Below are 27,402 nucleotides of genomic sequence, written 5' to 3'. Positions count from 1 at the left end.
TCTCACTGCATACAAACCACAAGGAGTAAACCCAAGAACCAACCTTAGTTACAACTTGTGGTTTGTCTGGAGCAAGACAATGCATAAATTCTGGTTTGGACCTCATGCTAAGCTTAACTTTGGCTTCTCACACAGCAGCAGCAGGACTGGATGAGGAGATACAAGAGAGATTTTTATCCATGGCTGCTTTCATATTGTAGAATTCATTCTGAAGAGAGGCTGGATGGGCTCCCTCCTTTTTCCTTTTTCTTCCACTGCCAGGCTACAACCTTCATCTTCAGACAGGTCTTTGGAAACTAAGGTGCAGAAGATACTGATCCCTGACCCAGGGCAAATTATATTTTAATTCCTGGTTTTAGATGTGTTGCAATTTAATTGTTTTCAACTAGTTTGTTTCTATTATGCTGTGTTTTATAATTGTAAGCTGCCTTGAATCCCAACTTGGAAGAAAGGCAGGATATAAGTATATTAAATAAATAAATTGAAAATAATAAATATCACTTTTCCGAAACCGGATGCTGTCCTAAGCTTGGAAAGAGGGAATAAGAATCCTGTTTGTGTTATGTAGCTGACGGTACTAATTGTGGGTTGTTTACACAATACTTAACCTTTTTGCTGCTGCTATTTCTTCTCAGGTCATGCTGGAAGGTAAAAACATTGAAGAAGGCTTTGGGATTGCATTTAGAGTTCTACAGGTACGGTGAACCTAAGATGATGATATACATAATGTTGATTCCTTACAATTCTCACCAAAGCAGATAAGGAAAACCACAGCATTTTTGCCAGTTACAATGATGTATCTTTTAGGTGTCTATAAAAACTTGAGTTAGAAGCTTCTGTTTTCATAATTGCGTTAGGTTTTTAGTATAGCTTTAGTATAGAGACAACTGAAACCTTGAGTCATTCCCTCCAGCTGCTTCCTTCTTGTAGTTTCTTGCCCTTTAGCACGTTTCTGTAGCACCACCTCTGCTTCCTGAGCATCTATGACATTATTTTCCCCAGTACTCAGTATTCCCCTGTCTGTAATTTTGTCTCCCTTCTCCTCAGGATTTAGTTTAAAGCTCTCCTGATCAGGTTCACAATACTCATAGCAAACACATTCTTGCCAAGAGTCTCATGAACCTAAACCCTCCACTTAGAGTTGCAGCTTTAGTTGAGTCCAACTTTATAGAGGTTCCCTTCGCCAAATATTCAGTATCTCTTGTAGAGGTATACAGACATGAATGGTGAGTTTCACACACCCGTCCTGCATTATGGCCAAGTCTTTGCTGAGATAACTCTGTGAGGGATGCAATGCCACCATAGCTGATACTTGTTGATATTCAGATGTCTCAAGCATTTTCCCAGTCTTTTAAAAATGAGGTGGAAGAGGCGTAGCTGAGTGCTAGAGCACCTGCTTCGCATACAGAAGCTTTTATGTCCTTGTTTCTGGAAAGGACCAGTCTGAACCTCTGAAAAGCTGCTGCTATAAAACCAGTTTGACCTGATGGTTTGACTTGATTTCATTCATATGTGCTGTATAATCTGAGGAGGCTAACCTGTGGTCCTCTCAGATGTTGCTGGACTCTGAAGTCCCATCAGTCCCAGCCATAATGACCAGTGGTCTGGGATGGTGAATTTTATGTAATTAAACTAGGAACAGATAACCTTTGGCCAAAGAATTTTTGACTTTTAAAACCTAAGTAAGCTTGCATACTGTAAATAGTGTTGGACTAAGTCACACAGAACTCAGTGGGACTTATTGTCATATCGGTGTGTGTAAGGATGTAGTCATTGCAGAGTCGTTCGATAGCTTGGCCTGTGTGTTGATTTTGGTGGGATGCATATGAGAGAATGGCTGTCACACGATTTAAAATATATCTTAGCTGATTGAATTGCATGAACTTGTTTAAGTGATGCTATAGCCCTAATGAGGACTTATCTTAAATGGGGACAGAGCAAGGTAGATACAGAGTAGGGGCCATTGAAGGATTCTGTAGCATCACAGTGGCTAAATTTATATAAAGGCTATAAAGGTTTGATAGTACACAGTACCACAGGACTTCTGCATGACAAGGGATTTTCCCAGATCCTTATTGCTCCTGTATCAGTAAAGCTCAATTCTGGCTGTAGGGAAGTGTTTGTGTATTTTGAAATCATATTGGTTCCTCCACCTTAGGATTTCCAGCTGGAGGCTGCTGATGTATACATTAAAGTGGCCAGACAGCTGGTGAAGCAGCAGAAGTACAGTGAGATCAGGCAGCTCCTTAAGTGCATCAAGGAATCTGGTGCTGAAGATAAAACTGATGGGGACAACGTCCTCTTAAACTGTCTGGACGAGTCTGATTCTATTCCTGCTGAGGTAATCTTGTTCTTTTCCTGGAAAGAAAAGGCACAACCTTATTTTGTTTACATTCTGCAAATAAGTATTGTGTGCTTGGAATGCAGGTAACAACTTTTAGTAATCTCCAAGACTGAATTATTCTCATTTTGCTAGTCATGCTTTCATGAGGGGCTTCTTATGAGGAGCGTCTTTCAAGCTGGCTGAGACCCTTTCCTCTCATAATCCGGGAAGTTTATCCCCTCCTGGCCCAACCAATCGCCTTTCTCCTTCTAGTTGTTATCACTTAAGGAGGGCAAGTGTGGAGCAAACACATGGTGGGCCCCATCTCTCAAAGCACCATGTCTATATCCATAGATTGCAACAAACTGAAATCCATCCATGCAAAAGTGGCTAGCTGTCTCTTTGGCATCATCCTGTAGATCCCTGTAATTCTTAATGTGTCATCAAATTTGGAATAGATACAAGGGACGTTTAACAATGAAGTATCATGTCATGGCGATCTTACAACTGGTTTTTTTTCTTTGTGGGTTACAGGATCTGGACGATCTGATCAAGGATATGGACAGCGATGAAAACAAGGTAAGTGAAGAATAGGATACATTGATCCTGGAGAAGACCCCACAACTTTTATAGTCTTTCCTGCTTCTTCCATTATCTTGTGCTCTCTAGATTTAGCAGCAAGTATCAGAAGATTCAGTGATACTTGCAAGGATGTGGCCTCAAAAGAATAAAAGAAAGCTGCTTTGAAAGGGTTATATAGTCTGGCTATATAACCCTTTATATAACTCATGAGCTGTTGAAGATTAGGCTCCTCATCTAGCTGTCCCGTCAATGGAAAAAACCTTGTCAAAAGACCTGGAGGGTCCCCTGCAGAATCTGGAGCATAATTATTTAGCCTGCACTTTTGTTTTTCGTGGCAAACTTTTGCAGAGGCTGCAGACAGCTGAGACCGTCAATGAATCCTTTGTGTGCCCTGAGCTGCTCATTATTCCAGAATTTGATTCTTTCTCTCCTGTTAGTGAACATATCCATTGTAGTGTTTCTAATGCTGGTAAATTCTCTTTGCAAAAGGCTGCTGCTCTCAGAGAAAGCCACAACTAAAATACTTGCTTTTCACGAATGAAACAGCATAGCTTTGTGCTATTTTTCAAATAGGGCTTCTCCAATAGAGGGTATTGAAACCCAAATTCTCTTAAATGAGCTTCATTCTTTTTATGCAATGGAAAAAATGGTAGGTTGAATGGCTGGTGGGGAATTTGGACCCTCCAGACGATGTAGGGATGTAATTCCATCAGCCAAAAGCAGTATAGGCAACCAGGAGAGTTCCCCACCCTTTGTTAAATAAACAACAAGGAAAGATGTATAGTATCCTTGAGACTAAAGCAATATCCATTCTGATCACTTGTTTGTCAATTCTAAAAGCTCCAGACAGAAATTGAATTTGTCCTAGCCAACTTCCCAGGCTGATCAGTATTGAGATTTATTTTAAGATTTGGTAATTAATGCATTCCAGTTCCTGATCAACAGAGCAGCCATGCCAGCTGTTCCAATACTTGGAATCGTCCCAACCTTGCGTGTATATTGTCATTCTAGGGACCCAGCAAATGCTTTTTGGCTCTGATTCAAAAGTTCCCACATTTCCACTCACATAAGGTTTGTGGAGGTTTGTCACCCTTAGAGAAAGGTTGTGGCTCAATGGCAGAGCACATGCTTTGCATTCAAAAGGTCCAATCCTCACCATCTTCACATAGGGCTCTCCTGTCTGAAACCTTGGAGAGCTGCTGCTAGGCAGTGTTGAGGACACTGAATTAGGTGGATCAGTGGTCTGACTCTTCTCTCTATTCCCTGTGTTTTGACCGATTCCCACGTCCAGCTGCAATCCTTTCCATCACACCCCATGCTTTTCTGGAGGATTCCCCCAGCCCTCAAGCAGGTTGGCAAGGGAGAGGGTGGAAGTGTATGGGGCTATACCAGGAAGCTGGTGAGAGAACCCCATCCTGTTAAGTAGAAATCCACTTGCAGAAGGAAGAATCCCACCCTTTTCTCTCTCCGTTTCAGATCCAAGCATATCTGAAATGCCACAAGCTACGTTCCGCTTACCTGGTCTCAGTGAGACAAGAAAACGCTCGCGCTGTGCAGTTGGTCCTGCATGTACGGCAGTTGGCTGAGGATAGTGGGGAAGATGTGGTGCAAGCCATCTGCAGCCAGTGGCTTTCAGTGCACCACACCAAACCAAGAAGCTGGCTCACTCAGGGCTCCAAGAAGTGACTTCCAGCAAGCGTATCATTGTTGGTGGTTTGCTTTTTTATAAAGGGAAGGCTCTGCATTATGTTGGTCAGATCAGCTTAGTCTATGTATGGCGGCGGGTTGGAAAGGAGCTGCTCCGATGTCTCTTCCGAAAAGGAAAAGACTGCTGACTAAAAGTGCCAATCATGTCCTGATGACAACCAACTATCTCTACCTCAGGGTGTTCTCTCTCTTTCTCCCCTCCCCCCACCGCCCAGCACAACCTAAAAATGTTAATGTTTCAGTCTTTCATCAACCATATTCTCCTGTGCTGCTATCAGTACATGTATCCCCTGGGCATTGTTTTATTAATTTAAAACCCACATCGGTTAAATCTAGTTTGGAACTTGTCTTGTGATTCTGCTAAAGCAAAACTGTATCACAGGCAAATCTGTATAGAGATATAGTAATGTGGGTTTTGAATTTTGGAATATGTAGCAGATACATCTCTAGGATTTGCTTTTGTACAGGTATGTGCTGTTTCTCCTTTAGGTATTGGAAAGCAATGGGAAATTCTTATGAGGAGCAAGCTTCCTTTCCTGTTTCGAGAAACACACAAGTTTGCTGAGATGCACTTTGTCCTGCTGCTAATTGACAGATACTAGGATAGCCTAATTCCTGGAGCAAACTTTACTTGTACCACTGGTCAGTTGTAAGATCCTTAAACTGGTTTGATATGTGAAATTTGGAAACAAGTTCCAATTGTTAAAGCTGCCATCTGTGGACTTAGCAAAGCTTTTTACGACATGTGCATAGAGTGAAAATTATTGTAAAAAATTGTCCTCTCTGTTGTAGAAAATACACCTTCAGCGGGTGGTTGATTTAATTATATTTTCTCACAAGTCATAACTTTAATGATCTATTCATTGACCAAAACCAACTTTGCAGAACAGCAGACATTTAGATGGAGTGAAATAACTATTGTGTGTATGTGTGAACTAACTGGAGCAGAGTGCAGAGTGGCAGCTTAGGCCAAGTAATTATAGGGGTGAGATAGTTGTGCAAGCTTGGAATCTGTTTGCCACAAATCTTTCAATAAAGTTGCCTCTGTAGCAGCAACTTTAAGCAGCTGCTGTTAGCCAGAAGCACTCAATGAAAGCCACAATGTCTTGCTGTAAGTATGAGTAGTAATGGAGCTGTGCATAATTCTGTACATTGCCATGTGATGCAATCAACGTATAAAGTTAAATAGTAAATAGAATCCAGAGAGGAAGTTGCCCCCACAGCCACTTAGAGCATGGCCTAGACCCTTCGGGAGTCTGGACAGATTCTAAATGTAATGCCCAGTACCTGGTTTTTGTCATCCCATTCGCTAATTACCTGTCTATCCTGCTGTCTTTCCAGTTACCACAATTGGAAGCATAATTTGCAGTGGGCTTTAAAATTCCTTTTAAATCTAAGGCAGGGCATCCAGCTAAAACCCTTCAACTCAGTTGATGGGGCCCATCAGTTTCTGTGAAAAGGGAACCTAATTGATTACAAGGGGGTGTGGGAATTGAATTGTAGGTGATGTCGCTGCACTAAAGTGATGGTAAGTTAAATGCTGTGCCATGATGCACAATCAGTCCATAAGCATACTTAATTGTTTACACCTTAAAACACTCGGGTTTTTAAGGTTAATATCGTCCTTTCCTGCTAACTTTAACTTTAACATGGTTGACCTTTATTTATGGGTCTTAGCATTACATCATAGCCACAAATGCTAGGAACAATTAGCTCATGGGATTTGGTGTCCAGAAATAGCTTGCAGCTTAAGTTATATACATTCAGCTTTCAAGTTCTTCCACCTCCTCAGTCTTGAAGATTATCCTATTAGGAATTTAGGGCTTACAAAAGCTGCTTTTCTGTCTGTCAGAACTGAATTTCTACTGGGCTTCAGAAGAACGTGATGTGACTGTATGTGGTATTGATCAGTTTTCTCATGGGAAGCATTTTTTTTGGGGGGGGGGAAGAAAAGCACTAATTCCTATATACAGTATTTTAAGTTGCTATACATCTCTCATTCCCTTGCCTGTCTCTTACATACGTCTTCACAGGAGAAACAATAGACCCTGCTATGGTGAAGATTCTAGACTAATTCTGTGTTCCCTTTTGCACTGTACTCTATGCACTTTACATTGTTTGCAATTCAAAATTCCTTAGTGGCTCACTCTAAGGTGTTTTTTTCCACCAGCAAAACCTGTCCTATAAATTGCCCTGCCTCATAAATACTGGTGTTGATGAGATGAACAAATTTTGACCCTTGATGAGAGATGAACTTCTGTCCATAATGAACAGGAATAAAGCATATTTTGTCAATTTATTTCATTTAGTTTAACTTTGACATACGTTGGGATTTTGTATTAAATTACATTAAATTAAATCATAGAGATCAATGTTTAAAAGCAAAGACAGAGCAGTGCAAGTTTTAAGTTTAATTTAGTCAGTGTATTGAGAAATGTCCAGTGCTGAATGCCAAACTGAAACTTCCAGCCAAAGAAAATGGACTTTGCATTACTTTACTTAAACTATGTTAAAGTCCCCTTGATGCAAGCAGAACTTTTTTTTCTGTAAGCCAACTTGAGGTCACAGCACCAAACATTTATGCAGAATCTGACTCCTTGTAAAAGTTATCTGTCCAACAGCTAAATACTCAAAAGGCATGCTGCTGGACTTACTTCTCATTTTCCCTCAGAAAATTAAGAATACCATGCCCACCCCATGGCTCTATTGTTCTGACAAAGGGCTGTTAGATACTAACAAAGCACTTACGTTATACAAAATAATGGTATGATCAATTTACAGCTAAGCTCCCTACTGTAATACCAAGATATCTGCCAGGGCACCCACCAAGCTCTTTTTAACCCAGAGAGAATTAAAGTTATTTCATGCTTTTCCCCCATGCTGTCTGTTTAGGCCCCCCCTACCACTTTGATTGGTTCATTCTTCTTTTCAGGGTCCACTAGCCATTCTCCCCACGGACAACATTCAATTAAATAGTTCTAATTATACACTAGCAGCCCGAAGTTGGGTTGACACCAAGGAGAGAGAGGGAGCAAGAAATGTCTGTACCCGAGTACAAGAGGCAATTTGGTCATGGGGCAGGAAATCAAAACAGATTTTCAAGAACTTGTTTAAGAAGAGAGGCTGGCCTTCTCTGCATTGGTGGGAATTGGCTGGTTGACTAGAAAATGGGAGGCTTAAAGCAAGAGTTTTGGAACTCAGAATACACACACCTTGTACCTACTGATTTGAGCAAGCAACTCTTATCTTCATCTCAGCAGCTTGCTTTATGTGGAGTGTTTTATGGCTAGCAGCCATTTTGTGATATCCTCACAACTCAAGTTTAAAAGTGTAATTGGACCCCAAATCTACAGGGAAGTTAAACCTATGTGTTTAAACTCAACTTGCCCTGAACTGAACTGGCCTCAACTAGCTATCATATAATGCTTCCGGAAACAATATCTCATTTGCAGGTCTAAACCTCTCAATGCACCCCATTCTGATCACATTTTATGTTCCAGAGGCCAGCAAAAAGCTGACTTCTTGTAAAAGATAAAGAAAGTAGCAGTACAAGCAAGTATCTACTGTAGCAGGATTGACAGATCTCAGGTAACCTCCATCAGGAACCTAAATGTAATAGTGATTAATTTATCAAACAAATCAACAATGAGGAGTGAGAGACTAGGTACAATGCACGCTTGCATTTTGGCAACTGCTCCTTCCATATTTATGTATCAAACCAAGAGGAGGATGGCTGTTCTCATGTTGGAAACCAGAGCATGCTGATAGCTATGTTGTGTATATGAAAGCCTTGAACGGCTCTCTTTATAATAAACAAAATTCAAAACATGGGTATCAAATGACCGTGTAGGAGCTGCATCCTTCAGCTCTGACAGTGTTTGCCTTTTCCAAGAAATAACTCACTAGGCATGTACAACTCTAGGGAAAGATCACCCCTCGTTCAGTCCCAATGGATGCCCAATAGTTCACAGCTGACATCCCACAGCTTCTTCGCTGTTTCTTCATTGCGTCCTTGAGGAGATACATATGCTGGTTTGCAGTCACTGTCACATAAAGGAAAGTTTCTATTAGGAATTCAGGATGGCATAATTGAAAGCTGGGGTTAGCAAATATGAAAAAACACAAAACCATCAGGTTAGAACCCTTCTCATCTCCCTATGTGCAGAGTGATTTTATGAGGAGTGGGAACAAAACAGTCAGCTCCCACCTACAGTCTGAATTGGAGCAGTTTAGGGAAGCAGGTATGTGAAAATACATGCTCAAGTCTCCATCGCTTGAGTCTTCTTATCTGCTGGCACAAGTTTATAGCAGTCTGCACTTTCCCTAAATGCAGCCTCTACTTCCTGCAAACGTAACAGTTGGTGTAGCTGCTATGTATTCAGCTCAGTGGTATCTTAGCATCTCCATGCTGCATTAGAACCTACCTCTACCTTTTGAAGAGCTGAGACATCACACACCTTAATACCCAATACTATGATGGAATTTCTCAGCCAGCCTGATTTAACAAGCATGAAGCAAATGCCTTTGGGCTACATATCCCCAGCTACATTAAGAACCCAGGGCAGGGAGGGCTGTACACATAGCTCCCAAATATGGATCGCTACCAGCATCACTGGTTAGAGCAGTCTTTCCCAACCTGCAGCCTTCCAAATGATAGTAGACTACAACTCCCAGCATCCCTGACCATTCGCTATGCTGACTGGGGCTGGTGGAAACTGGGAGTCTTAACACCAACTCAAGAGCACCAGGTTGGGCAAAGCTGGGTTAAGCACAGATGTAGTGCAGAACACATGGTCAACAATGGCTCTGAGATCACCATTCATTTAGGCAAGGGTGCCAGTTTTGGACGTCCAGCCCTTCCCAAGAGAAAGTTGGTGCTGCCCATATGATACTGCTAACTGCTAGCAGTCTACTATCATGCACACAGCTAGATTGGGGCCCTCCCTTCTCTACAAGAGATGTAGGCATTAGAAAAATTCATCCCTGGTAGGTAATTTTTTGCATTTTCTGTGGCTCAAAAGGAGTCCAGCTTGTTCTGGTTGCAATCTAACTCATTCTGTTGACATTGTTCTCCCAAGCCTCGTGCCGTTGCTTAGCCCTGAAGACATCCTTGAGATCTGGATTAAACCATTGTTTCCCCACTCTACAACCCAATGCCAATTCTTCCACAGCCTCAACTCACCTGAAATACTTCCCACTCACTGATTCCAGCTCCTCTGCCACTGCACAATACACACTGGTTTGGGCTCCTTCCACCGGTGTCTTCAAGAAGAAAGACGACTTTTTCCATACAGTATCTAATATAGTTGAATGGCGGGATAATTCAGAAGAGACTGTTCCAGGATGCAGGACATTTACAGTGACGCCAGTGCCTACAAGGGAGGAATCATGCGTGCTTTAGAAAAGCATTTTGGAAGCAGGCACATAAACCAACATAAAAAGCAAATGGATCCCTTCTTTTGTTTGTCTGAATTGCCACAGAACAAATAAGATTAGTTTGCACCTGGAAATAAAAACACAAGTATTTCTCATGTGTCTATATGAAAAGGTACTTTTAACGGTACTGATATGACACACAATCTATTGCCACTGGCTGTCGCTTGCTCCTGAAACCAAACAAGCACACACACACACCAGGTACAACCCTAAGGTATACTTCCTTGGAACTATTTAGTGGGTAGAGCCTTTGCCAAAAAGTCCCTGGTGCCAAAATGTGCTGCTGTCTTTTTGAAGGTGCAGTTCAATCCCATCAATCATTGACTGGGATTAAGTCCAATGTGTTCCATATGACTGCAATCCAACAACAACAATAACAATAATAATTTATTATTTATACCCCGCCCATCTGGCTGGGTTTCCCCAGCCACTCTGGGCAGCTTCCAACAAAACACTAAAATACAATAACCTATTAAACATTAAAAGCTTCCCTAAACAGGGCTGCCTTTAGATGTCTTCTAAAAGTAGTTTGGTAGTTATTTTTCTCTTTGACATCTGGTGGGAGGGCGTTCCACAGGGCGGGCGCCACTACCAAGAAGGCCCTCTGCCTGGTTCCCTGTGACTTGGCTTCTCGCAGCGAGGGAACTGCCAGAAGGCCCTCGGTGCTGAACCTCAGTGTCTGGGCAGAACGATGGAGGTGCAGACGCTCCTTCAGGTATACTGGACCAAGGCTGTTTAGGGCTTTAAAGGTCAGCACCAACACTTTGAATTGTGCTCAGAAACGTACTGGGAGCTATGAGAGCTCAGGGTGGCCAAGCCAGGAAGCACACAGCATCAGCTTCTGATACAACCATCAACAGCCAGACAGAGATGTTGGGCAGCTTCTCCCCCACCTTCCTGGGGCTGTTGAAGACCTGTGTGCTCTGAAGGCAGGCAGAAGTGAGAGAACTCAGGCTAGGGAGCAGACGTAACATCAGCTCCCAGTTGGCCTTGGAGGGCTCTGTCACCTTGAATTTTATACAGTGCATTTGTTCTAGTGATCGCACAAAGAAACAAGTACATAAATAAAACTCAAGTGTACTTAGGACTGCAACTATAGAGCACCTATAGATTGTTGCAGTATGTCTTCCCTTTGATTTCAGCTCAAAATCTGCACTGTCTGTCCAGATCCTGAGGCCAGGTCCAGAAAACTGAGACATCGTCTGCAAAGGTCGCTCTTTTAAACCTCCCTCCTCCCCAAAACAATCCCAGTTTCCCACCATACAAAGTCACACTAAGCTCTTTTTAAGATGAGATTCTGAACAAGAGGCCGCTACATGCTTCCAGCTCACCTTGCAGTCGTCTGGCCAACTCCCGGGTAAAGAGAATATTGGCCAGTTTGCTATGACAGTATGCCAGGCCCCGATTGTAGGACTTCTCACCCTGGAGGTCATGGAAGCGAATCCTCCCACCATGATGAGCCAGTGAGGATACATTGACTATGCGTGCTGGTGCAGACTGCTTCAGGCAGTCTATCAACAGGAATGTTAAAAGGAAGTGCCCTGGAAGAGAAATGGCGAAGGAAGCTTTGGATGCAATTCTACCCAGGATGCAGCAAAAACTCTTTTTAATGTTACAGGAATGTCACTCGGTATGACAAACAGGACACAAAGCCAAATGAAGTAAAAATCCCCAAAGACGGAGATTCCTCCAGAGAAGTTCTGTGGGTGGCAATACCAGGTCCCAAAAGTTATTTAGGACTGGGGATGTAACAGTGTAACCAAAATGCTCAAGGTGATGGGAGTATGAAATCAGGGACAAAGTATTTTAGTAATTATAACAGGCAATTTCTGCTCCCATCACACATACAATGGGGTAAATGTATGTTCAAGTCATGACAAAGAGGTAGATACCCTAAATGGGTGTGTGTCCTGGAACAGTTGGTGATGGAACCAACCAGAGGGAAATCAAACCTTAACTTAATCTTTAGTAGTGCCTGGGACCTGGCGAGATATGACAGTACTGTTAGCCAACTAGAAACATTCCAAAACATTATTAATGTAAAAAGGGCAAACCCATTCACCCAACCCACACCTCAGGACCTTACCCAGGTGGTTGACTCCTAGATGCATCTCAAAGCCATCGGCTGTCTTGGAGTATGGGCACAGCATAACCCCTGCGTTGTTAATGAGGATATGGAGTTCTTTCTCCTCTACAAGAAAGCACATGCAGGGCACACTATGAAATAGGAAAACCAAGTTAAAACCCTAGTGACAGCACAACACGTTCTGCCTCATGGCTGTCAGCTTAACTCCTGTTTTGCAGTTTCTCCCATGATTCCTTAGTCTTGCAGACTGCCTCAGAGCATGGGTCTACATGTACGAGGACAGGTTGTGCAATAACTTTGAATGGTGGCCTGATGCAATATAGTAAGTTTTATTTCCAGTCACAGGCAAACTGAATTTCTGATTACCTCAAAGCTAACAGTCTTGTTTTACAGTGTCAGATGTCATGGTAAGACTGAAATCCTATACATTTTTACCTGGGTGTTAAGTCCCATTACACTCAACATAACTTGCATAGGATTGTGCTGTTGGAATCCAAGTCTCTGAACAACCAGAGAAATGTTTCTATGCTGGGCTCATGTATCATACACAGTGAAGCAAAATATTTGAAGAAAAGCAACTGATTTCAAATAAGGGTTGAAACAGTTAGTAGAGTGTGAGAATCTTAATCTCGGTTTGATAAGTTAGAGCTGCCAATAAACCACAAAACCAGGTTTGGACATAACACAATTATGGCTTTGCTCTAGTTAGTACAGCAGCAAGAGGACCAGGGAAGGAGCAAAGGGCTCACATTTTTTATTCCATGCTTGTTCATTCTTGCCAAGCCATACTTTGGCTTAGCATTACATGCAAACACGACCAAGGAGTCTCAAACGTACCTTTGAGGAAATTCTCAGCAAATTCTCGAATCGACTTGGTGTCTGCCAAGTCCAGTTTCTTTGCCGTAACCTGCTGATTCCCTGTTGTGGTCCGAATTTCACAGGCTGCTGTTTCTGCCTTTGCCATATCTCTGCAGGCAAGGATGACTTTGGCACCTGCAAAAAGGAAAAGCAGGGAATTAATGAACAACACAAAGGGGTACAGAAGGTAGAAGCTATGTGGCTCAAAGAGGTTCCAGGTAAATGACTCAAGTCCCATCCTTAGAATTGCAACAGATTTTCAATATTATGTTGAACAGGACCAGCAATAAAACGATGCCATTTGTTCAGATCTCTAGCCAGTCAGTCGCACCTCTGAGGGTGGGTGTTGTACTTTATGTGTGTTTAATGGTTTTCAGTGTTGTTTTATAGGATTACTTACTTGCTTTTTAATAGTTATATTTATTGTATGTTCTTTGTCATATCTATTCAAATCTATGCTGTGAGTCGCCTTGAGAAAGGCAGAATATAAGGGAATAAGAAGGCTTCGGACCAACTTGTTCCAAAACAAACTATTAATTTACAGCTTTAGTAGGATGAAGGAAACAGTTTTTGTGCAAACTATTTTAAGGAGGGGAGCCTTGTTTTACAATGGGGGGCGGGGTTACCTATAAGAGCAAATAAAAATAAACAGCCATACCTATTCTAGCGTCCCCCCTCACAAAGCCAATACTTTGCCATTTGTAACCTCAGTTCAGTTTCTGGGTTGTCCCCCTTAACTTTTTAACATCTAGTCAATCAGAGGAAGAGCTAATTCCTGGTTATGTTTCTATTTGTCCTTTACTGCCAAATCTGAAGGCCAAACCTTTGGCACTCCTGTACAGAACAGCCTCTAAAACCAAACAGCAACCATTTTACTAAACTAAACTAAGCACAAAATGGCTGTTAAGTCCCATTCCTTCCCACACTGGATCTCAGCTAAATACTGGTTGTGCTTCATGGAAAAGGGATAAAATTCACAACGGTTGGGAGAAATGTTTTTGCCAAAAATCTCAGAAACCTCATCAGGAGGGCTTTAAGCTGACTAATGTGGGGGAGGGAGACAGTGCTCCTGAAGGTAGGAGTCTATCAATTGATGAAGATGATCATCCAAAGGTCATAGACCAAATGGAGCAAACAGCACGCAGACCTAGTGGTGGGAGGAAAAAATACTTAAATAAGAGACACGGGGGAATGATTAATGGACTTCAATGTCTGTACACAAATGCACAAAGCATGGGAAATAAACAAGATGAGCTTGAGCTCTTGGTACAGCAAACTAAATACAGTGGTGCCCCGCAAGACGAATGCCTCGCAAGACGGAAAACCCGCTAGACGAAAGGGTTTTCCGTTTTGGAGGTGCTTCGCAAAACGAATTTCCTATGTGCTTGCTTCGCAAGACGAAAATGTCTTGCGAGTTCCTGCGGGGTTTTTTTCCTTTCCCCCCCTTTTTCCCAAGCCGCTAAACCGCTTATCAGCTGATGGCTAAGCCGCTTATCAGCTGATCTTTAAGCCGCTTATCAGCTGATCGTTAAGCCGCTTATCAGCTGATCTTTAAGCCGGCTAAGCCGCTAATACTGTAGCGCTAAGCCTCTAAACCTCTAATGGGCTTGCTTCGCAAGACGAAAAAACCCGCAAGACGAAGAGACTCGCGGAACGGATTCTTTTCGTCTTGCGAGGCACCACTGTATGACATAATAGGCATCACTGAAACCTGGTGGGATAAGTCCCACGATTGGAATGTAATAATGGGGGGATACAATCTATTTCAGAGAAACAGACCAGACAAGAAAGGAGGAGGAGTGGCGTTATATGTCAGGGATGTGTATACCTGTGAAGAGATCCAAGATTTAGAACCTGAAAGCCAAAGTGAGAGCATTTGGGTCAAAATTAAGGGAGAGAAGAATAACAGTGACCTCATTGTGGGAGTTTACTATAGATCCCCAAGCCAAACGGAGGACATAGATGATACCTTCCTGGAACAGATGGCCAAGCATGCAAAAGGAAGGGAGATAGTAGTAATGGGGGACTTCAATTACCCGGATATTTGTTGGATGTCAAACTCAGCCAAGAGCATAAGGTCAAACAGATTCCTCACTGGCCTTGCAGACAACTTCATTGTCCAGAAAGTGGGAGAAGCAACAAGAGGAACAGCCATTTTAGATCTGGTCCTAACCAATGTTGATGACCTGGTTAGTGGGGTAGAAGTGGAAGGATCATTAGGCACGAGTGATCATGCTCTTCTGAAGTTTACTATACAGCGGAAAGGAGCAGCCAAGCATACTAGGACTCAATTTCTTGACTTTAAGAAAGCTGACTTCATAAAACTTAGGGAAGTGCTGGGTGAGATCCCATGGACAGTAAGACTAAAAGGAAAGGGAGTTCATGATGGCTGGGAGTTTGTTAAGAGGGAGAAAGTAAAAGCACAACGTCAGGCAATACCAATGAGACGGAAACATGGAAGGTGCCTAAAGAAGCCAGGGTGGCTATCTAAAGAACTTTTAACTGAGTTAAGATTAAAAAAGGATGTGTACAAAAAATGGAAAAGGGGGGAAACCACCAAAGAGGAATTCAAACAAATAGCTAGCACGTGTAGACACAAAGTCAGAAAAGCTAAAGCACAGAATGAACTCAGGCTTGCTAGAGAGGTTAAAAGCAACAAAAAAGGCTTTTATGGGTATGTTTGTAGCAAAAGGAAGAACAAAGAAACAGTGGGGTCACTCAGAGGAGAAGATGGTGAAATGCAAACAGGGGACACAGAAAGGGCTGAACTCCTCAATGCCTTCTTTGCCTCAGTCTTCTCCGATAAAGAAAACAATGCCCGACCTGAAGAATTTGGAGCAAATGATTCAGCAAAGGAAACACAGCCCAGAATAACTAAGGAGATAGTACAAGAATACTTGGCTAGTTTAGATGTATTCAAGTCTCCAGGGCCAGATGAACTGCATCCAAGAGTATTAAAAGAACTGGCAGATGTGATCTCAGAACCACTGGCAGTCATCTTTGAGAATACCTGGAGAACAGGCGAAGTCCTGGCAGACTGGAGGAGGGCAAATGTTGTCCCTATTTTCAAAAAGGGGAAAAGAGAGGACCCAAATAATTACCGCCCAGTCAGTCTGACATCAATACCAGGGAAGATTCTGGAGCAGATCATTAAGCAAACAGTCTGTGAGCACCTAGAAAGGAATGCTGTGATCACCAATAGTCAGCATGGATTTCTGAAAAATAAGTCATGTCAGACTAACCTGATCTCATTTTTTGACAGAATTACAAGTCTGGTAGATGAAGGGAACGCAGTGGATGTAGCCTACCTTGATTTCAGCAAGGCATTTGACAAGGTGCCTCATGATATTCTTGTAAAGAAGCTGGTAAAATGTGGTCTTGACTATGCTACCACTCAGTGGATTTGTAACTGGCTGACTGACCGAACCCAAAGGGTGCTCATCAATGGTTCCTCTTCATCCTGGAGAAGAGTGACTAGTGGGGTGCCACAGGGTTCTGTCTTGGGCCCGGTCTTATTCAACATCTTTATCAACAACTTGGATGATGGACTCAAGGGCATCCTGATCAAATTTGCAGATGACACCAAACTGGGAGGGGTGGCTAACACCCCAGAGGACAGGATCACACTTCAAAACGACCTTGACAGATTAGAGAACTGGGCCAAAACAAACAAGATGAATTTTAACAGGGAGAAATGTAAAGTATTGCACTTGGGCAAAAAAAATGAGAGGCACAAATACAAGATGGGTGACACCTGGCTTGAGAGCAGTACATGTGAAAAGGATCTAGGAGTCTTGGTTGACCACAAACTTGACATGAGCCAACAGTGTGACGCGGCAGCTAAAAAAGCCAATGCAATTCTGGGCTGCATCAATAGGAGTATAGCATCTAGATCAAGGGAAGTAATAGTGCCACTGTATTCTGCTCTGGTCAGACCTCACCTGGAGTACTGTGTCCAGTTCTGGGCACCACAGTTCAAGAAGGACACTGACAAACTGGAACGTGTCCAGAGGAGGGCAACCAAAATGGTCAAAGGCCTGGAAACGATGCCTTATGAGGAACGGCTAAGGGAGCTGGGCATGTTTAGCCTGGAGAAGAGGAGGTTAAGGGGTGATATGATAGCCATGTTCAAATATATAAAAGGATGTCACATAGAGGAGGGAGAAAGGTTGTTTTCTGCTGCTCCAGAGAAGCAGACACGGAGCAATGGATCCAAACTACAAGAAAGAAGATTCCACCTAAACATTAGGAAGAACTTCCTGACAGTAAGAGCTGTTCAACAGTGGAATTTGCTGCCAAGGAGTGTGGTGGAGTCTCCTTCTTTGGAGGTCTTTAAGCAGAGGCTTGACAACCATATGTCAGGAGTGCTCTGATGGTGTTTCCTGCTTGGCAGGGGGTTGGACTCGATGGCCCTTGTGGTCTCTTCCAACTCTATGATTCTATGATTCTATGATTTTCTATCAAGGAAGGCTACAATATATACATAGTCTCAAGTGTTGTGTCTCAAGGATAGAAGGGCACATTTCACCTCAAGGGCTGGTGAAGGGCATGGGGAAGAGTCCCGAGGGCCAGTTATAAAGCCTTGGAAGGCTGTGTTTGTAGGAGTGCAAATATCCAGAGTGTGGGGTCAGGTGGGATTACTATGAGGAAATATAAAATATGCATCAAGCCATTGTGTCCACGATGAATGCATTGTGTTGACTGGGTTGGATACATTGACAATAATTTCTGATCAAATCCCACAACCCTCTGCATCTCTAGCCATTTCCTCTACTGCCCATTTCTCTTGCTTGACAAGTCACGCACACACTTAGACAGGCAGGTGTCCTGGGTCATCAAAGACAGTGGGCAGTTTCTTTGATGTAGCTTTTCTGATATGTTAATCTTAGGATGTTAATTTTGGGGCCAGGAAGCAGATCTCACCGGAAGGTGATAATGATGTCTGTCCTCCAGGCCATCCTTCTTATCATGTATATTGCTTGTTTATCACCTCCGGGATTGCCAAATGCACTCCTTTGTAGTTCTGTTCTTTATTTACCCCAGAAGTGCATGCTTAATTAGTTTTGGTAGTTTAACTTTGTCCCCACGTGGGGTTTGTTGAAATGCTCAGAAAAAATCTGATTGGTGCTTACGAACACTCTGTAAAAAGTTCTTTTGTGAATAAAACGACCTGGGCCAAGGAGTGGAGGGAGAGATTATTATACGCACCCTTCCCAGGGTCTTGCTGGTTCAAGCCTCTGTGTGTATTCTTATTAATCAGAGTTCAATCCTTCCTTTACTTTGGGAACGCCTCATATGTTTGTCTCCCAAGGCTTCCCACATCACACCAGAAAACATGAGAACAAGGTGTTCTGGCCAAATTAAATCTTCAGCACAGATAGTGCTCAAGGCTGCAAGCCTAATTGCACGAACCAGGTAGTAAGCCCCATTGAATTTAATACATGGTTAGGATTGCCCTTTTTATTATCCCTCCTGCATGCCTTGTGAAAGGCTTGCCACAGGAGAAAACTGCTGGTGGGTGGGGATAAGCAACTTGCCTCTTCCTGCAAGGTCTCGGGCAGTTTCCTTCCCAATGCCGGTGTTGGCCCCTGTGATCACCACAACCTTCCCATTGAGCTTCGCGGCAGACTTGCATACTCCTCCTGCAATAAACTTCCTACAAAAATAAGGACACATCAGTCAATCACAGATTCAATGAATGTGGCAAACTGCTACTTTATTTACATGTTAAATATGCACAGTCAAGTCTACGCTATGAAAATGACTCTGAGAAAAGTTCACCTCCATAATTCTAAAACAACAAAAACAAAAAGGTGAAGCAAGACCACAACCTTTATATCTCAAGTAGAAAGGCCCAGAAGTAGAAAGAAGATAATTGCTTACTAGACAGCTCTGCAGGTGCCTATTGGAATGACAGACCCTTCCCTCATATGCAGACGTAAAGAAAACACTCTTCACAATTTCTCTCCAGATTTGCTTTGAATGGCCCGTTTCCTAATCAGACTTTTCTGATTGCACCTACAGGCCACACTTTAACTGTTGATGACGGGGAGAGGGACTGTCGCTTATTTTTCTAACTTGTGTGTGACCAATATACATTAGCAACCCTAAACACACACACATACACAGCCACATGGAACTCACTTCTCTGGGACACAATCCCACACCATCAGGAGCCATGTAAGCATATCATAGCCACCTTGAGAAGGTATCAGTTGGGTGGAAAGACCCACTTTATCAGCCTCACTTAGATAGTTGTGATATTCCATTTAGAGATGTGAGATCTCCAGAGAAGCGGACACGGAGCAATGGATCCAAACTACAAGAAAGAAGATTCCACCTAAACATTAGGAAGAACTTCCTGACAATAAGAGCTGTTCGACAATGGAATTTGCTGCCAAGGAGTGTGGTGGAGTCTCCTTCTTTGGAGGTCTTTAAGCAGAGGCTTGACAACCATATGTCAGGAGTGATCTATAATGGTTCTAGAGGTTGCTCGTGCGTAAGCCTGTGCCAACAGCTGGCTGGGTTGCCTGAGTGAACCTTTCCTGTCCGGACAGCCACTCACCCGTGGCCGTCTCAATTGCTGGCAGAATCCGTCAGTGGGCGTTTCTTAAACTTCTTCCAGCAAAGAAGCTCTTTGACGCCCAGTCTCCTCCTACTCTCCCTGCGCGGAAGCCTTCTGCGCAAGGAGGGCGTAGGCAGCGGAGGACCCTTCCTCTCCCCGCTGGTCCCCGGCAAGGAGTCATGTGACCGCCTCGCTGATTCCCCCATCTGCCCCCCTTCTCCACTGGAGCTACGCTGATTCCCTTCCCCAGAAGATGGGCTGCCTCTCCCAATCCCGGGACGCTCTCTGGGATCCCTCTGGAGCTTGCTCTCTCCCTCCCGTCACTGATGGCAGTTCCCTGACATGCTCTGATGGTGTTTCCTGCTTGGCAGGGGGTTGGACTCGATGGCCCTTGTGGTCTATTCCAACTCTATGATTCTATGAGATCACATCATACCATGCCACTAGGATAGTGTGAAGGGGGACAGGTCTGCCATCTTGCTTTTGTGTGGCATTATTACCTCCATCCCTTCTTGGCATTACTGATAAATTGCCCCTTTGTCTCTACACAATTAATTGGATCCTGTTCCTCACAGTGGTTAAGTGTGGGGCTTCCATTACTTGCTTCCTATAATTGTTTAATTACAAAATAGTGCTATTTCACACTAAAGGGGGGGGGATGGAATTAATTTAAAAGCTAATAGGACCCCTGCCCCCCCCCACCCAAAACATACACATACTGCGAACAGAAACCAAATAATTATGGGGCAATTAGTCAGTAATGCCAGCCTATACTGAACTGGAGTTATTCAAGGAAGAAGCCATAAGGAGAAATTTTCTTAACAAAAGCTGCTGGGGAGCATCTGGTGAATAAGGCTTCTTTTTATAACATCTACTCAGAAAACTCAGCCAATGGGATGGGAACTAATATAGCATCATATTCAGTGTTGCATGGAACCAATACGGCCCAACCAATACCTGGTAGGTTTTGTTCTTCGTTGTTTATAAAGAGATTTTTAATCTTCACAGTTATCACATTGAAGCAAGAATTGGTTCAACAAGTTTATACCAATTCTTGCCTCGAGATTCTTGACTGAAGCTGAATCCTAACAAGACAGAGATGCTGTGGGTTGGTGGTTCTAGTGCCTTGTAAGAGACCAGTTCTGAACTGGGTCACACTCCCCATGAGCTTAGGAGTACTCTTTGATCCAGATGTTACCACTGGAGGCCCAAGTAGCATCAACGGCACAAAGCACCTATTTCCAACTTCAGGTAGTTTGCCAGCTACAGCTGTGCCTGGACAGTGACAGCCTGGCCACAGTGACAGCCTACCTCAGTTAGCCTCCAGCTTAGATTGTATTTTACATCAGTTGCAACTGCCAGAGAACAGAGTGTTTGGATAAAGCTGCTTGGAATCATATAACACTGGTTCTGAAGAGTTTGTTCTGGCTGCCTATATGCTACTGTGCAAATTCAAAGTTTTAGTACTTATGTACAGAGCCCTGAAATTATGACTCAGTTATTTGAAGGAGCACCTCTTTTGGTATTCTTCTGCCCAGCAGTTAAGATCTGCTGGGTGACTCCTTCTAGTCACTGAGTAATGTCCAAGCTGCTTTGGCTTTCACAGTGGAAGTCCAGATTTTCTATTTCTAAAAAGCATTTCTATATCACCATAACATAAAATATCACACAGCTGTGGAATGTTTTTCCCTGGTGCAACACAGTTCACCTTTCAGCATAAGCTGAAAACCCATTTCTTCCTCCGCGGCCCCCCATTGGCTCCCCTGATCAAAGAAAACCTTATTATCAGCTACCAGAAAGCTATGTCCTTGTTTTTTTACAGTGTTAGAACATTCACACACACACTATGCAAACATAACAGACAACTAAGTGAAAGGTAAATTAAGTTGGTTTTAGAATATTCTCGGCTAATGTTTGATGTTTTATTGTTTTTAATATTCTGTTGGGAGCCACCCAGAGTTGCTGGGGCAACCCAGTCAGATGGGCGACATAGAAATAATAAAATTATTATTACTATTATAAGGTAGAATTAGTATTAGCAGTGTTTTTCCAGTTTTATTCGGTTTTTATCCCTTGAGTTCTTAGACCCTCCCCCACATGGATCTTTAAAACTTTTATTGTAAAAACTTTCTAACAGAAGATTGTGGGAATCTTACACAATGGGTAGGAACAGTAACCCAAGGAAAATACAAAGACAGGATCATTTTATTCCAAGACCTTTGACAGCCTCCTAATCAGTTAACTGGTTCAGGGAATTATATAAAGTAGTGCCCAAAGATACCCTGTCTCTTTCATTTGTACTTTAGGATGTGACTAGGAATCCTCTCCACAATACATTTTAAAATTACAGCAGTTTTTCCTGTCAGTAAACCTCAGAGATGGGAAGATCTGCATTCACTTAATTTCCACCTGTCCCTTATCTGCTGAACTTTAACTTTAGTTAGAACATGGTAACCACGTTTCCACCTTCCCACCCTGCTTCTTGAATTTCATAAAATCAAGTTATTTGCTGCAGTTGTGTCCCATCTCACCCCGGAAAAAGCATATTTAAAGGCTAAGATAAAGGAAAACCAGAGAAATACAAAAATAAGAAAATAAACTGAATAGCCAACAGGGGAATGGAAAGACAGGAGTTTATGACAAAAGCATTTAAGAAATGAATGGATTAGGTGAAAAACAGACAAATTTCGAAAAGTAGGGGAAAACAGCCAAAACAGGAAGTGAAGGAAGAAACAGGTGTTAAGACAGAAATATTTAACAGCTAAACCGGTGTCAAAAGGAGATTTTTAGTTTTGAAATCTGCCATATAACCTCATCACGTCGAAGCTCGTTTAGCACAAGGAAGTTGTTGCAGAGGCAGGAGCTGAAAAGGCTGAAAGTCTAAGCCCACCAATCACAGACCTGAAGATAGGAGCAACCACAAATACCAGGAGGGGGACAGACGCGAACAGCGCCAGCACGGACCCCACGAAGCCGAGCATCGTCGCCTCTCCGCCGACTCCGGCTCTCGCAGCAAGAACCTCCCAGCGACGCGCGAAGCCGCACAGGAGCAGCCGGAAAGAAGAAGCGTGAGCGCAGAGTGCTGGGATTGGCGGGAGGGGGAGAGAGAGAGCGGGGCGGGGCGGGGCAGAGGGAGGGCGGGGCGAGAACCCATTCATTGGTGCGCCGTAGAGATAGGAAAGAAATAGAATGACACGCAATCTAAGCTTCCGGTAAGAGCCCAAACAGGCCGTTGGCCATTTTTCACCCGTCGTGTCGCTGAAGCTACGTTTTAAAGGCACTTCTGCAGTAAAAACTCCGTGTGTTTTGCATTGGAAGCCGAATTGGTAGTCTTTGTTTATTTGAAAGCATTTCTTCTCAGTGCTGGTGCCACCTAGTGCCGGATTTACGTATAAACTAAACAAGTTTAAGGGGGGGGGGTTAAAGGGAAAAAAACTGGATATACATTTCCAAAATATAAGATAAAAAAATAAAACCTACGTACAGCAACAGTGTTTTGTGTTGTGTAGACTCCTATGGTGTAAGTAATGGGCCCCGCCTGATAGCCTGATCCCTAAAATATCACTGGTTTGCTCATTTCCATATATAGGGTGCCTACATTCTGCATGGACTGGTTGCATGGCAAGATGTGCAAATGGTTTAGATACCTATTAGGTCCATAAATTACCATATAGCATATAAAGTAAAGGTAAAGGGACCCCTGACCATTAGGTCCAGTTGTGACCAAATGGAGTTGTGGCGCTCATCTCGCTTTATTGGCCGAGGGAGCTGGCGTACAGCTTCCGGGTCATGTGGCCAGCATGACTAAGCTGCTTCTGGCAAACCAGAGCAGCGCACGGAAACGCCGTTTACCTTCCTGCCGGAGTGGTACCTATTTATCTACTTGCACTTTTTGGGGTGCTTTCGAACTGCTAGGTTGGCAGAAGCAGGGACCCACAGCGCCACCCGTGTAAATTACCATATAGCATATATTCAACACAAAAAACAGTGACAATTTGTAGTTGACAAAGGACAGCCGGACATATAAAGGCCCCAATACCTTCAGTACCTGACTCCGTCGGTTGCCTTTTGCAGTAAAAGGTAACGTGGCTCTCCCCAACCCGCTCCCCACTCTGAAAAGTGCACCGGAAAGTGAAGAGTTAAGTATTGGAGTGGAAGTTCCATCAGTCTTCAAGGGAAGCCATAGACAGAAGAAAAGTGAAGACTGGCCTTTCCGTTGTCTGACAATGAGGCATCTTTGTTGCGGCACTGCGTTCCATTGGCTTCCCTTGCAGCTGCTTTTACTCTTAGAAAAGCATTGGATGAGCAAAGAAAAACCCGTACAGTAAACTGAGCAGTGTGTGAGAGGATACATTTGCTAAATCTCCGAGCACTGGGTGAAAGAGGTTATTATTATTTTTGCTCTCACAAATGCAGCTTGTGTCCCGCCTTTCCCAAACTGCATTTCCCCGAGTGCATGGGATTAACAGTTTCCAACTGTATTCCTAGACATTATACTGGAATTATAGATTATTTGTGTTTCCTCATTCATTTCCAGCATCTTATTTATTGTAATCGCATCCACATCATGTTAGGGTTTCCATATTTTGAAGAGGTACCACTGTATATCTGTATCTCATTCAGAAAGTATAGCCAGAGACATTTTGGCAAATTTAAAAAATCCACTGGGACAGAAAATTTCCTCCCAAAAAAGAGAATGTGTCCTAAAAAAAGAGAACACATAATAATAATAATATTTTTTTATTTATACCCCCCCCCCAAATCTGGCTGAGTTTCCCCCACCACTCTGGGCAGCTTCCAATCAAGTGTTAAAAACAATGCAGCATTAAATATTAAAAACTTCCCTAAACAGGGCTGCGTTCAGATGTCTTTTAAAGAGAAGATAGCTGCTTATTTCCTTCACATCTGATGGGATGGTGTTCCACAGGGCGGACGCCACTACATTCTATGTGTTTTACATTTCCAACATGTTTTATCTCCAGTCTTGTACATTTTTTCCAGTTTTACAGGTGTGATGTACCATCTGTACATCATTTTTTCCATATTTTCTCTAAGTGCCGTACAAGCTGTGAATTTCATTCCTTTATTCTAAACTCTCGCCCAACTGTCATATTCTAAATTATATCCAAAATCTATAGCCCATTTTACCATTACTTCTTTTATCTCTTCATCTTTGGTATCCCATTCTAGTAACTGGTTATACATTTTGGATAGAAGTTTAGATTTACCTTCTAATATTTCTACCTGGTATCTGGATTTGTTTTCATTCATCCCTGCCTTTTTATCTTCAGTCCACAGAGCATTAATTTGGTGAAATTGGAGCCAACCTGTTAATTTATTCTTTATCTCTTCATATGATCTGATTTTCCATCCTTTTTCTGTTCTTACTAGAAGATCTTCATAAGTCCATCTTTCACCTTCTGTGTTTATTTCTTTAACTGTTAAGATGTCAATTGGTGATAACCACCAGGGAGTGTTTCTTTCGAGCAGCTTTTTATTTTTCTCCCATACCTCAAGCAGTGGCCCTCTAATAATATGGTTAGAGAATCCTTTATGGACCTTTTCTTTATTGTGCCACAGATATGCGTGCCATCCAAATCTGATGTTAAAACCTTCTAAGTCCAGGAAATCTGTGTTCTTTATAACAATCCATTCTTTGATCCAACAAAGGCACGAGGCTTCATAATATAATCTCAGATTTGGAACTGCAAATCCTCCTCTGTCTCTTCGGTCCGTGAGTAATTTAAATTTAATTCTCGGTCTTTTCCCCTGCCAAATAAATTTTGAGAGAGTTTTTTTCCAATCTTCAAATACTGAGGTTCCCCTAATTACCGGAATATTTTGGAATAAAAACAGCAGTTTCGGCAGTATATTCATCTTAATTGCCGCCATTCTTCCAGACTGTGATGGGACGATGAGCTGCTTGTGCGTACAAACCAAGTCCCTCAGAGTTTGGTCAAGTTTGCAAACCTCTGTCTGTAACGGAGCCCCTTAAACATGGCTCTGTCAGTCGCTTGCAAATTCCGACAGTGGTTGCTTTCGGAATCGCTTCCAACATAAAAGCTCCTTAACGGAAACACGTCTTCTGGACTCTCTGCGTGACAGTTTCCGGCGAGGAGTGGGTGTCCCTACAGGAGGTCCTGAAACCTCCCCACTGTTTTCGCTGGAAGTGTCTCGGAGCCATCCCTCCTGCTCACTTTCCCTCAGCTCAGCTCTTCTCCCCCTACTGGTTCCCTCTTCAGCTGCTGAGTCTCTCCCAACCTGTGTGAGCCCTTCCACCTCCCTTCCTTCCGATGGCAGTTCCCTGACACAGACCATGAGAGTTTTATCCTGTTCCAAGTATCTAAGTCCTTTTTTATTTCTTTCCAGGTGTTTGTATAATTATCTTCCATTAAGTTTATGTTTTTCATGGTTAACCATATTCCCAGGTATTTTACCTTTTTTACCACTTTAATCCCAGTTTGTGACTCAAGATGGTTTCTTAAATCTTCCTTCATGTTCTTAGTCATCATTTTGGTTTTGGTTTTATTTAGCTTAAAGCTGGATAACTTTCCAAATTCCTCTAATAATTCTAACACTTTACCAACACTTTTTTGTGGATCTTCTAACGATAACATCAAATTATCAGCGTATGCTTTCAGTTTATATTCTTTTACACCAATTCTAATTCCACGTATCTCTGATATTTTCCTTATCTTATTCGCAATTATTTCTAGCACCATTATAAACAAAAGAGGTGACAGAGGGCACCCCTGTCTTGTACCCTTCGAGATTTCAAATGAGTCAGTTAAGTTATTATTGATAATCAGTTTAGCTCTTTGATCCGAATAGATCGCTTTTATTCCCTCCAAGAATGTGCCCTCTATCCCTGCTGTTTCCATACATTTTAATAAGAATTGCCAAGATACATTATCAAAAGCCTTTTCGGCGTCAATAAAAATTAATGCCACGGGGATTTCATTTTTATATTCCAAGTATTCAATAATATTTATTATGTGCCTTACATTATCTTTTAATTGCCTATTAGGTAGAAATCCGGCTTGGTCCGTATGAATAAGATTGATTAAACATTTTTTGAGCCGATTCGCCATTACTTCTGCATAAATTTTATAGTCATTATTTAATAATGATATCGGTCTGTAGTTCTTAATATTGAGTGTATCTGAGTCTGGTTATCAATGTAATGTATGCTTCTTTCCAGGAATCTGGTATCTTTCCTCCTCTTAAAATGCTATTTGTTACTTCGCACAACACCAGTGTTAGATGTTCTTCCAGGACTTTATAATACTTAGCTGATAAACCATCAGGCCCTGGGGCTTTCCCTAGTTTCATCTTCTTTATCGCCTCTTGGATTTCCTCTATTTTTATGGGTTTGTTTAGTTGGCTTTTCTCCTCTTCCGTTCAACATTCAATTCTATTGTCTTCTAAGTATTTTTCTATTTCTGTTATATCTTCCTCTTCTCTTTTATATAATTTTTCGTAAAATTTAAGGAAGCTTTTCTTTATTTCATTAGGGTCTTCCAAAAGTTGCTCTTCTATTTTTATTTTGTTAATCACGTTTTGGTTTTTTGGTTTTCTTAATTGCCACGCCAAAAAATTCCCCGTTTTATTTGCTGATTCAAAGAATTTTTGTTTCATTGACTTAATTCTCCATTCCAATTCTTGGTCTATTAACATTGAATATTGTGTTTGCAACAACTTCTACAATTGCTTATTTCGTTCCTCACTAGGTTTTGTTATTAATTTTTTTTCACAATCTCTTAATTGAGTATCTCTTCTTTTTTTTGTTCTCTCAACTTTTTCCTATAACTGTTGAATCAGAAAACCTCTTAAAACTGCCTTACT

The 27,402-nt window shown here is 42.4% G+C and overlaps 2 protein-coding genes across 8 annotated transcripts in view; one reads left to right on the top strand and one right to left on the bottom strand.

The window, feature by feature from the left end:
- Positions 1-6,911, top strand: part of ZFYVE26 (zinc finger FYVE-type containing 26) — a 44,797-nt gene extending 37,886 nt beyond the window's left edge. For all 4 annotated transcript variants that reach the window (XM_081020266.1, XM_081020265.1, XM_081020263.1 and 1 more), the window contains 4 exons: positions 636-695; positions 2,159-2,341; positions 2,858-2,902; positions 4,382-6,911. In XM_081020266.1, coding sequence (XP_080876392.1) covers positions 636-695; positions 2,159-2,341; positions 2,858-2,902; positions 4,382-4,591 — 498 coding nt within the window. In that variant the 3' untranslated portion in view covers positions 4,592-6,911. The remainder of the gene's footprint in view (positions 1-635; positions 696-2,158; positions 2,342-2,857; positions 2,903-4,381) is intronic.
- Positions 6,890-24,124, bottom strand: LOC308485457 (retinol dehydrogenase 12-like). 4 transcript variants are annotated; one of them, XM_081021322.1, is made up of 7 exons: positions 23,606-24,124; positions 18,530-18,648; positions 12,972-13,127; positions 12,135-12,239; positions 11,380-11,589; positions 9,795-9,984; positions 6,890-8,655 (listed from the first exon to the last, which is right to left on the bottom strand). In XM_081021322.1, exons 1-7 carry the CDS (start codon positions 23,719-23,721, stop codon positions 8,553-8,555), a joined length of 999 nt encoding a protein of 332 aa, XP_080877448.1. In that variant the 5' UTR covers positions 23,722-24,124; the 3' UTR covers positions 6,890-8,552. The 4 variants fall into 4 exon arrangements, with proteins under 4 accessions (XP_080877448.1, XP_080877446.1, XP_080877449.1 ...); XM_081021320.1 differs by lacking the exon at positions 23,606-24,124 and adding an exon at positions 22,459-22,655; XM_081021323.1 differs by lacking the exon at positions 23,606-24,124 and adding an exon at positions 22,369-22,654.
- Positions 24,125-27,402: the final 3,278 nt, after the last annotated feature.

This window comes from Podarcis pityusensis (assembly GCF_964106645.2).
Source record: "Podarcis pityusensis genome assembly, chromosome: 1".
Taxonomy (NCBI): Eukaryota; Metazoa; Chordata; class Lepidosauria; order Squamata; family Lacertidae; genus Podarcis; species Podarcis pityusensis.
The sequence above is the reverse complement of the archived record's forward strand: the minus strand, read 5'-3'. Positions and strand labels throughout refer to the sequence as shown.

Coding starts and splice junctions, on each gene's coding strand:
- LOC308485457 (XM_081021322.1), bottom strand. CDS start 23,721: ATGGAACTTCCACTCCAATACTTAACTCTTCACTTTCCGGTGCACTTT. Junction 11,590..12,134: donor TCTAGGAGTCAACCACCTGG/GTAAGGTCCTGA, acceptor TTTCTCTTCCAG/GGCACTTCCTTTTAACATTC. Junction 9,985..11,379: donor GTTGGCCAGACGACTGCAAG/GTGAGCTGGAAG, acceptor CCTCCCTTGTAG/GCACTGGCGTCACTGTAAAT.